This window comes from Haliaeetus albicilla, chromosome 19 (genome assembly GCF_947461875.1).
Source record: "Haliaeetus albicilla chromosome 19, bHalAlb1.1, whole genome shotgun sequence".
In the NCBI taxonomy this organism is placed as follows: domain Eukaryota; kingdom Metazoa; phylum Chordata; class Aves; order Accipitriformes; family Accipitridae; genus Haliaeetus; species Haliaeetus albicilla.
In genome coordinates, this window is record NC_091501.1 from 5214170 (window position 1) to 5226312 (window position 12143).

At 39.3% G+C, this 12143-nt stretch overlaps 1 protein-coding gene across 1 annotated transcript in view; it reads right to left on the reverse strand.

The window, feature by feature from the left end:
- Nucleotides 1–12143, reverse strand: part of RFX4 (regulatory factor X4) — a 98872-nt gene that overhangs the window by 39241 nt on the left and 47488 nt on the right. The window contains exons 6-10 of the mRNA XM_069807400.1: nt 8142–8355; nt 7233–7310; nt 5242–5405; nt 2757–2857; nt 896–954 (exon numbers count right to left, since the gene is read on the reverse strand). Of these exons, the coding sequence (XP_069663501.1) occupies nt 896–954; nt 2757–2857; nt 5242–5405; nt 7233–7310; nt 8142–8355 (616 nt within the window). The remainder of the gene's footprint in view (nt 1–895; nt 955–2756; nt 2858–5241; nt 5406–7232; nt 7311–8141; nt 8356–12143) is intronic.

A 12143-nucleotide genomic window follows, 5' to 3' on the forward strand; every position in this document is an offset into this window, starting at 1 on the left:
AGAAGGTTGTGGTCTCTGTATCTTGATTTCCTCTGAAGCCCTATGGACCTCCAAAGTTCAGTGATGATCCACCATGTTTGGGGAAAGGTAGCACTGGTATCTCTGCCTCCACCACTAAAATAATGGAGGAAGAGATCTACAAAGAAATCCTTGCAGGAGTGAGGTTTTTTTCCCCAGAGCTTCTTCCTGTGGGCTTCACCACTCACAGGGTTAACCTAGGGTGTTGGATATACCTTCCAAAAGCAGAGCTTTCAGTGTGACAGGGAAAACAAACTGTCTGCTCCAATACATGGCTGAAATGTTAATGAATTCAATGCATTCTCCCCTTTTTTATACTACACAGAATTTGACCTTATGACTTTTTGATAAGTTATTGTTATCTAAACTAACTGGTGAAAAACAAACACTTCAGAATAGGTTTTATATTCACTTCCTATAGTTGCAAGAATATTTCTATTTAAAACCCCAGTGGTTCAACTGTTTTATTTTTTACTAATTTGCATTTGATTTATAATATACAATTAGACTTAGAATTTATTGTCAGGCATATAGAAATTTTTCTTGCTTTGCAATAGGCCTAATACAAACTGCTCTGAAATCAATGGAATATCTCTCATTTATTTCCTGGAAATGAACAATCTCTTCAAATCAAATTATTATTTGTTTCATAAAAGTACCCTGCTGAACGTAATGATCAGGGGTTGCCAGTTATCTAGAAAAGCATTTTTTGCTGATTACTTTTTGATTTTATAAAGATAGTCACAATAAATATTGGACACAAACTGCTAACAAGATCTCTTCCTCTCTGAGAAAAGTTCAGCCTGCCAATTCATAAAATCATTTGAAAAGTCAGTAAAAATGACATTAAGCAAACTTGGGTAACTGAAATATTTACTTGGCAGAGATGATTTAATGATGTCTGTCGCCGGAGTATTTGTGAGAATCTTCTGGACACTGCAGCAAAGAAGAGATACATATTTACATACCGTGCTAAAGAAAGTTACTTCTGAAAATACTAAATTAAAACAAGAACCAAAAAAATATATCCAGTTCCCTGTATACAATTGTGGCTACATAAAGTGCATTCAAATAGCCCAGTTTTAACTTAGTTTAAACCTTGACCTAAAACCTTAAATCTGAATGCTCAATCACTTTTACAGAGGCATATTACAAGCAATGATTTATAGATGCTGTGAATAATGAGATGACAAGAGAAAGGTAGAGGACAATGGAAAAGCTTTGCTTGTTCAGCATAGCAAATTTTCTCGTGATATACAAAGGAACTGAAGACCAGAAAGAACTATTTAATAGAAAGAAAAATGTTGGTGCAAGAACAAGTGGGCATAAAATAATGATAGCTACATTATGTGTGGAAATCAGAAAAGGTTGCTGTCTTAATGCAAACAAACTTTGGAGGAGTCTTTTGACTGGACTAGCAGGAGCTCAAGTCTGATACAGTTTCAGGTAGAATTTGATCAAAGTTTCTGAAAGTGGTTACATGATCTACTAATATGCTATGGGATAAGATGGCCCAGGAGGTAGTTGCCAGTCCTCTGCTCCTGTTTTAGCTCTTTCCAAGTGATACGGACCTTGTATTAAGGTATTTCCTATACTTGGAAAATGAATTTTTAAAATGTTATGTTGGGCATCTTTTTCTGAATCTGTGACTTGGAAACTGCAAACATGACCAAGGCTTGCAGTTACTCCTGTCACTACCTCCACTGACTGCGTACACTATCACAAATTCTGATGAGGAGGAAACAATTGCAGAAGCAACAAAGGCGCCTGTAAAAGGTAGGATACACTCAAGTTTTTCCTTATACTAAAATCACCAAAGACTTGCAGATCTATGCAAACAGGCCTTAGACATGGCCACAGAGTAGGTTTTCCCTCTGTACTGTACATAGAGGCAGTTAAAGCGTACAGATTGAGAATGACTAGAAAGTGTATTGTCCACCTCTTTCTCTCTCCCTGTAAGATTGGAAAAGATTTTGCTGTTGCAGATTCTCGATATTTTGAACTGACATAGATGTGATAAAGCATATTCTCAGTTCTGACTTTGTGTAACTTTTAAAATAAATTAATAAACAATGCAAAAAAACCCTAAAATTAGTTGTTCCAACTTACATCCTGACTGTTCTCGGTAAAATATACACCTAATTTTCCATGCTGATCAAAATAGTTAATCCTTCTCCTAAATTAGGTTTTTTTTTTTTCCCCCTTTAACTTTGTGGTGTGGAATTTAGTGCTCATGAAAGGCAAAGAATTGAGAGCCGTGAAATAAAGCAGGCTTTATCAATAGGTGATGTGCACTGCAGGCATCTACAAAGCACGTCTGAAAAGGACTAGTGCCCTTTCCTGTGGTGACAGGGTAATTTGATCTCCTTCATTTTTAACTCTGGCACTTTTTTGAGCAAGGGCCTCAAGCTGTATTCAAATTGTGCTAGCCTAAAGGTTTGTTTAATAATTTCCTTTGCCTAATATCATCCCTAATGTTTGCTTACTATCAACAAAATTAATTTCTTATCAGAATCCACAAGAATGGAAAAACAATTCTTCTCATTTTGAGCAGTGCCTCATTTCACTAAATGAAATTGGTTTTCATGAACAAGTGGAGATTGTAAGTGAATGCAAGATTTATAATGCTGACAGGTTTTAATTCCTAAAAGAACGCTAGTCTCACTTCCAATTAATTTGTAATCAATAAATACTATATACATCCCAGGTTAATAGGAGAGAGACTGGGCAATACATACATTCAAATTTGATATTTCGTAGGTTTTCTGGTAAATCGTGGAGAGCTACTTTCAGCCACTCATCCAGCTGCTTTGCAAACTTTCGGATCACCTGCGTCAAACTGAAAAGAGAAATCACTACATCAGAACATGTTCACTCTGTGTTTTACACTATAAAATCTGTGAACGTGTGATGACTATGAATCAGTTATTTACAACTCACTATTATGCAGAGTTGCTGATGTATTTTGGTTTGTAGGCGTGAAGAAAAACTTCTGAAAATGTTTGCAGAAAAAGGAAAACTTTTCACCATGTTCAAAACCTCACAATGAATGAAAGCCTCTGTACTGCACTGCTTTGATACTTACAAACAGTATTCTTAGCCTGAAAGAAAATCATTCCCACTCTGTACAAACATAAAAACATAAAATCACAACTGTTTAAAGAAGACAATAGATCAAGCTTTGGATTTCAGCTCAGCTGTGCCCACACATACAAAGATGTACGCAAGGATGTGCAAGCGAAGCGACAACCATGCTGCAGGCTGGAGCCAGTGAGTGGATGATGATGGTGGGGTGGAATTTCCAGGCAAGCCCACACAGGTGGGGGAAGTGGGGGCAGAGCAGGACCTGCCTGCTTAGCTCTGCACAGGACAGGAACTTTCCCAGACAAGTGGGATTTCTCTCTTCTCCCTTACTACCCTTTCCTGCTGGCTCCATCATTTCCTGCTAAACTTGGTAAGCAGCTCGTTCCGCCCTTCTTCTTGGAATTGCTTGGTATAAAATGACAGGTTCCAGGAAAAGTTGCAGGGTGTTGCGCAGGGGACCCTAACAGTTGGTTCTGCCAGGCTGAGCTGCACTGCCTGTGGCAATACTCAAGATACACAGATGAGAGAGAGAGAGGAAAGATGCAAGGAACTTCCCCTCTTCCAGCTGGGCAGCTTTTTCTGTTTGTATTCCTAACACACTGCGCTGAGAACAGAGCTAGTAAAATAAACGTGGCCATAGACCTGCTCTGCTCCACAAAGACACCTTAACAGGACAGGGGATGGATGACAACTGCTGCAGCCACTGCAAAGTGGCTTTTCTGGACAGCCAATATTTGTTCCCAGGAAGTCCCTCAGAGGATTCTGGCTGAGTCAGCAAGATTTCCTTCAGGAGCTTCCATTGCAATGAGACCCTTCTTCACCCCCTCCAGTGCAGGCTATGGCTTAATAGCCACAATCTGGCCCTTTATATGCATTACAAAAGTCTATATTCACACTCAAGTCTCTCCTTATTTGCTATGAAAGAACTAAGCAGCTTGAGAAAAGGACTGCTGTTCTGTTTAATCCTTCCAATGAAATAGATTTGGGGGGGTGTGGGGGGGTGAAGGGCAAAGCCTGTAAAAATGTACATGTCTTATCAAGGAAAGCCCATGCTTATAACAGGTTTCGTGTGGAAAAAGTACTTTGCCTGTACTGTAGCAGTCATGCAGTGCACATAGGAGAGCAGAACAACATCTTGAAAACATTTGCCATGATCAGAGACACTTTAAAATCTCAAGGGCCAAATACACAGCACCAATAAGAAACTCCTAGAGCAATATTCTTAACAAATTGCTCAACCTCAGGAATGCATCAGTCAAATAATACTAATGGTGTACACATATATTTAGAAAAAGAGAGTTTCCTGATGCTCATATTAGGAAAATCAAAGGGGGAAACAGGTTGACTGCACTCAGTGATTACACTTTTTGCTGTGAACTGTTGATCTCTGTCCTGCTTTGCCTATATAAACAGGGCTTCTTGGACTCCATGAGCTCCAGGTGGGAAGAGAACAGCTGAGATCTACCACATGGATTGGAAAAATGAATTTAACTTTGAAACAAAAGAAGGAAATATTTCTTAATACAAATAAATCAATTCTAAAATAAGCATCTGTTCTTCATAGGATAGCATTTAAACTAGCTTGTCCAAGACTTCACAAGTACAATCTTCATGTTTTATACTACAAGCAAGCAGAGTAACAATTGGATTCCAAGAGTGTATATGGAGACAAATGCTTAGGTTGCAGTGCCTGAGTAGACTTGTGAGTACTGACAAAGAAAGCAGCCAGGCCAGCTCCTCTTGTCACTATAATTCAGAATACTGTTATGTTGTTATCCCTGACTAGCAGAAAAGTGTCTGAAAGTTTCAGAAGACAGTGTGGCACTCTGCAGCCCGCAGCCTTCTGATATTCCCTGAAAGTTGGGACATGAGTATCAGCTTGATGTTAGTAAACCAAGAAGGTGGTATTCTTTATCACACAAAAAATAACAAGTTTTTCACAATACAAGTCTTGCTAAAATCTGAACATTTCTTCAGGAACATGTCAGCTCTTCAACTCCTATGAATTAACACTGTGATTTAAACTCAAGAAGTGGGTGGCAGCAAGCAGCTTTCTGACAACTGGTGCCATTCTTGAAGAAAAGACATATAACAAAGACAGCTGAGCTAAAAGTGGTCAGTGCTGCTAGCTATACTGACCTGTCAGGTAATGCTTGTAGTACCGTTGGCATCAAAACTCCAGAAATCGCTTTGTACAGAATTGAATCACAAACTCCCACTATATTCACTACAGTTGAAGAACCCAATACGGGCAGCATATGAGGAGGCATCCCTTGCCAAAAGTGCAGAAGAAAACTTTGAACCTGCAATCACGAGAAGAAGCAGGGATGTTTAAATTAAAATAACCAAAGGCCACAAATACCATTTTCTTTAAATGATCCTGCTTACACAGCATTTGTTTCAGCCCCAGAGCTGGACGGATGGCGCACAATGCAGGCAAGGCATACTCCTTAACTAGACAGGCTTATACTGTAACGCAGCACACAATGGGATAATCAACCAAAGGGCGAGGAGACATTCTGAGTTGGTGACAGGGTGTCTTTGTGTTACTACAGTAGAGACACCCATGGGAACCACCATATTTTTACCTTCCATCAGTGGCTGGTGAGTGTAACTCTTTGGCTTCCACGTGTCAAACCTTTTTATCTCTCTTTGCTCTCTGTCCCTGTATACAAAGGAATGCAATCTAGGGCTTGGGGTAGGGAGGGAGAAGAGGATAGCACATGGCTTACAGGGGTCAATATACCATTTTCTGTCTTCATTTTGGAAAGAAACACTACACTTTTGGATTTCTTCTTTCCTCCACTATGAAGGAAAGAGGAGAAAGAATGGATAAAGACAAAAAAGAAAATGGGGAGGAGATTCCAGACACAGCAAAATATACCTCTGAAAATTTTCATGTAGGAAATAGAGGTGTTATTCAGTGAACGATATGATCAGTTCTACAGGGGTCAGAACACTGGCATTCATAAGTGATAACCTTTTGCACGCAATCAGTACTGAAAATACGTAACCACACCAGCTGCAGTAAAGAATATTTGCCATTATATATTGTTGCTGCTCAGCCCCTTCCCCGCTATTGATCCTGACAAACAGATTCCCTAACAAAATATAACATCCTGCTCTTAAGAAGGTATTCTGAGACTCATCCGGCAAAACTTCCTGAATATGTCACATATTTCTCTCACATGGAAACATCTTGACTGGGTACGACGACTTAAAAGAGCCTCAGATTTAAACCAGAAGAGTGTAAGAATTAAACAGTGAGAGGAAGAAATGCAGGGAATTTCTTGCCATTGTTCAAAAAGCGTAGTCAAGAGACCTGTTCCCTTTGATTTTTTCTGGGACCTGGCTGTCATATTTGAATCAGGCCCTCAGCATCTCTATAGTCAGATTTGTTTTCCTGGACTAGAGGCCTTCTCTACATGTAATATAAAACTGATTGCATTCCAGTAATGTTTTATTTTTCAGCTCTAATTATAGAGCTGTCTGCATGCACTGCCAGAAAACCCTCAGATTCAGTCAGATATGCAGCAAGTAGAAACCTTATCCATTTCTAGTGGATGGTATCAACTGCTGAGCAGTGCGCATGTTCCTAGTGCACTGCAGTACAACTGAGGAATTGGAGACTGCAGCTACAGCTTTCTGGGATATCTGGGAGGCTGTAGGCCCACCACCACCCTGCACCATTGTTAATAGACCAGCAGAGCCCACCATTTTGGCTGTGGCACCTGCCCTGGGTTTGTGCTGAGAGCTCAGAAAGAACTCCTTCAGACAGAGCTCAGTCCCAACTCAAAGCTTAGAAAAGTGGTGGTGGACACACTTCTTGAGTTGTAAGAACTGGATTGTCCAACATCTCGTAAGGGGGTATTGCTACCTTAATCCTGCTGGTGAATGGAGAGACAAAAACATTCCCATTGCTTTTGTTCCTGTAACTCGCACAGTGTCATAAGTGAGATCTAACGCTATCAGTCGCATATTATATTCTCAAGTATAGCTATTGTTCATTACTCATGAAAGGGATTGGCCACCACAAAACCAGAAATTTGTAATATCACATTCAAAATAAGCTCTCAGATCCATTAATACCTTATGTATCATTAAACTACAACTGTAGTTTCTAACCATACCTCATCAAAGTTTGCTCTTATTACAGTGTCTAGTATCCTCTGACAGTGAGTTCTATACATCATAATAAAGGTAGAAACCTGAAAAAGAATGAGAGGGAGACACACAAAAGATCATTCTACTTTAAGAAATTCACTTTTAAAACTATCAGAATATAGAGCACCAAAATTAAGATTTTCTTATCTTACCTATGCACAATTGCAAAAATAATGGAATCGGTTAGAGTCTAGTTAGATTAGCTTTAAGATGAGTTTTCTTCTTAAAAGTAAATTCTCCCTTTGAATTCATGGATTTTTCTATGTCAATGGGGATTCTTCAAATGTAAGAGGAGCAAAAAGCCTCAGTGAGATCAAAGACGAGAATGTGGCCCTAATTAGGACATAAAGAACTATAAAACCCTATTCTTTTGTCCACTTTACATTGATACTACACATGTGAATAGCATCAGAAAACTAGCAAGCTCAACCAAGAGCAGCCAGAGCACTTTTGTCATATGTGCAGATAGGATTCTCTTAATTTCTAGTCTAGAAGGATAAGAAATACATTAAGTCCCTCTCTGCTCAAGAAAGCATCAGAACTGTTTTTCAGTTTGCCATCAAACGTGTTTACAGATTTAAGAGCTATAACACATTTAAAAACTGTTACCCTCAAACTTCACCTTCTGTATGTAATGTAACTTTAAAAAAAGTGTGCACAGGCTTTAGAAATATTGTACAGCTGATAGTGTCAGCTGCCTATTTTAAGGGAAGATATTTCTTCCAATTATATGAAGTAATTAAGTCGCCCATAAATAAAGTCAAAGCATTATTAAACTTATTCTAATTTAAAGTCTTTATATTTTAGATAAAGCTTTCATCCAAAGCAGGGGAAAAAAACCAAGACAAGCCAAGAAAAGATTTCCAAAGTGTTACCTTCTCCTCTGGCAGACTGGCTGGCAGATTTAGATCTTTGACATTTGGAAACTCTGGCAGTAATGTTCCCAGTTTGGATCGTGGTGAATACGCCACTGTCTGTTTGGTTACTTCTTTTTTTCCTGTTTCGTTGACCCAGGCTGCTCCTTTTTTAGAATACATCACATCATAATACTGGGAGTTTTCTTTCACTGCAATTCCATAATAATGGTACCTGATACATAGAGATGTATATTTTATAAAGCAGATTGTTTGAAATTTAAAAAAAAAAAAAAGATATGGGTGTAAGAGAAGCTGGTAATGCTAATGACTTCTACACAAAACAGACTGTGGAATAATTTATATATTATTAACAAGCATTGATTCAGTAGCAGAACATCACAGTAATATATTGGGCTTCCAATTTTTATTCCTTCTGGTAAAAGTAGCTCTCTTCAGAGTTAATAAAGCTGACTCTGTTGCAGGGCAGGAAAATAATGGACTTGCATTTTTTTTTCTTGTTATAAAGAAAAAAAAAATCCTAAAGCTACTTGTTGGCAGAGCTCTGCTGTGCAGCTGCTCCTTCAGTTTAGCAATAAGCAGAGGTACAGACCCTCTGGACTGGCCCTTCTGTTGTTATTTCAGCTCCCTGATTCTCAGACTGTTGAGGGCTGTTTGATCCCTGAAAAGCATGAGTCTTTATTGCAAATGAGTTGATCAGAAATGTTTCAAAAATTGAAAACACTTCAATGAAAAGAGGAGAAAAAAAGGCTTGTGCTGGAAAGCAATGAATGGTAGGAAATGTACAGTTCAAAATTATTTGCTTCATAACTTAGCATCAGCACTGAGCTTATATCAGTGAGGGATACTACACAACACTAGCTCTGTTTGTGCAGACCACAGTGGGAATTGCACAGTGTGGCTCTGCTATAAGAACGGATTGGTGGCCTTATGGCACAAGTTTGTGCTACAACTTAGCTTTATTATAGGTGTTCATGGAAGCACTGATTATCCAGTCTAACTCTTGCATCAAAGCAGCAAAGTTAATCTTATTCCTTCCATAATTTGTTAACTTTTATTTCAGTTTCTCAACTGTAGGCACTACCAATCCATCAGCTAAATTTTTAATGATTACAAAAGGCATCACAAGATTGTATTGCTCATATACTTTTGATTCACCCTACTTTCCTAGAGAGAATTTTCAATGACCTTCCAGTTCTCTCCTTACAGTCTATCAAAACCCTATCAGACCATTATGAGACACTGTCTTCTGGATCCCACTATGGTAGCAGGAGAAGTTACCATCGCCGGATGTTTGTTGTATTCCCCAGACATTACTGATTTCAGAGTGCTGCCAGCAGATCTGTTCACTTGAATGGACCCAAGTTTGCTTTAGGCAATATCAGCTCGTTTTACAAAGGTCATCAATTAAATTAGTGAAAGAATCTTATCTAAATGATGGTAGTTTAAACTAACTCAGGTGACTTTTTTCCTTTTTTCTTTCTCAGTCACTTACTGACAAATCAACGCGTGTCATAATCTCCAGCAGAAAGTCGTAGCAAAGAGCTGGAAGCTCTAATCTTGTCTATCAGCACAGATGGGCTGAAAGGAGGCCTGGGGAGTTGTAGCAAACTTCTAGTGTGTGGCTCCCTTGCCATGCCCACTGAGGACATTCTATATTGTCCATTAAAAATAAAAGCTATCTTGAACTCAATATTGAATAATCCAAGTGAGATTTATTAAAACATTAAGCTGACTTGGTATGAATGGGATTTCCTTGCTTCAATACCTGAGAAGCCACACTATCAGCTCCTAAGCCCATTAGGGCTTAGGCCAAAAAGTGTATTCCACACCAGAAGAAACCAGGCTCCAGATTGGTCCTAAGCTGTTACAGATAGCTAATGGCAAGTTTGTGCTAACACTGGGGTTATAACACCAGCTGTAGAAGTTTGGCGTTTTAGCCTGAACGGTAACAACTCCAGCTTGCAGCTCAAGTCCCTAGTTTGGTCTCTAGCAGCTGTCATGCACGCACTGCACGTAAGAGCTATAAAGCTCACACGCGTCCTGTGCAGTATGTCTGGGGTTGGGGAACCGAAAGAAAATGCTACAGGGAGCTAGCACCACAAATTGCTGAGGGGGGGGGGGGAAGGTCACAGCAAGCAGGACTGCAAAAGTTCTTGATGGACTGAGAGGTTTGTGCAATTTAAACAGGGGTCAGTCTCATGTCAAGTTTCAGCTTAAATCAGTTCAAGAAAAAAAATGAATGAAAGCCTGGAAAATGTAGTAGAATTTCATTATGCATTATTTAATTTGCGGTATATTGCACTTGGCAGTAAACTACATAAAAGAGTTTTCCAGGTAGCTTCAAAATCATATAGACAGCAATAGCCAAATTAACTCCAAAATTTTTCCAGATAGCTTCCTCCTTCAGTCATTTTACCATTCCAAATGGCAAAACCTCACTGGTGCAGTTTACAAAGATTCTTGTGTATTTCTACCAGAAAAAAACCCAACTTAAGTCAATAAACAGTGCTTGAAAGTTTGATCTGTAGAAGAATAACATGCAGACAACACAATCATATTTGTGGTAAATAGTGGAATGCTTTTTACTGTCACGAATCCAGGATCTGCAGCATTCCTTTAAAGAAAGAAGCAAAATTCCCTTTACACCATGTAGTTTCCATCAGTTTAACTAACCTCTTGTGTACATAACTGAAGAGTTTCAAACTACAGTACAGAAAGAAATTGGCTTTTATGTTTAGCTGCCTTCTCATGGCTCACCTGTATTGGAACTGTTTGTAAGCTCGGTGTGATAGAGAACAGCTGCATGCTTACAGCAATAAACCCAGCTGCAAAAAAGAAAGCCTCACAACTGATGACCAACAGTATAGCACCATTGTATCTCTGAACTTTGTAATGTTACAAGGCAGCCGTGCTATAAAAAAATTGAACGCAGAACAGTGTGAAGTCAGATAATCTTAACCACTTCTATGGCCGAATTTGCTTTGGCAGTAGCAGGAAAGTGGAATGAAAATCATACTGGCAGCAATCAGTCAGCACAGTTGGCGATAAAGGGACTGAAGTGTTAATGTCTAAAGTAATTTCTTTACGTAAAACTTAATTGGAATGCAGTCAGATGTTTCTGAAAACAAAACCAGAGCTCTGTTACAGCTGTGCTGGGTCTAGCAAGGAGTGTATTTATTGTAAAGTAGTACAGTGTGCATGTAGTATGTATGCATGTGGGTTTATACCTCTCCTCTTCATTGGATCAAATGAGAATGACTTCTCTGTATGCTATAATTCTTGGGGTGTTAACCACTGATGAAGATTTAGGCATCCTCTTTTGGAGCAGAAGAACTCAATTTCACACCTGCTGAGGCTGTGAAATTTGAGTGACTATGATCTCCCTCACAGGGGTGACCAGGGACTCTCAGGGGCCAAGGATTTTGCCGAGCACAGACAGCATGCTTTACAGAAACCCCTTCTTACTTGCTAGATAGGGAGCAGAACCATTGCAAAGGTGGCACGAGAGGAGTATGTGACCTGAAAGCTCCTCTGATAGGCATGCAGGTTAGGGGGAAAATATGCAAGAAATATTAAGTCTCATTGATTTTTAGCCTCATTGAGAGTGAAGAGGCACAGCTTTTGGAGATGCAAGATACCTTCAGTTAGCAGATCAAGAGCATCTTGCCCCTCTGAGAGACTCCTGAGCTCCAGTTTGGAATTACAGTGTTGCTCATTCCTTTCATTAAATAGGAAAACAAATAACAAAGTTGTATCCAATGTCAGAGGGATTTGATGGCTGACAGAGGGTACACTCATATGAATGTTTCTATAAAGCAACTTGTGCATGCTTTCACTCTGTCTTTACGAACCTCCACAGAAATTATATTCAGTCCTAAATCCTGATTCTCTGAGTCCGGACCTATCATGCTTTCCTAATATGCTGTTGGACTAGCCTAGGATTTGCATGTGAGAAATATCTGGTAGCTTTGTTATGAGTGATGTTATGGTAGCTTTGAA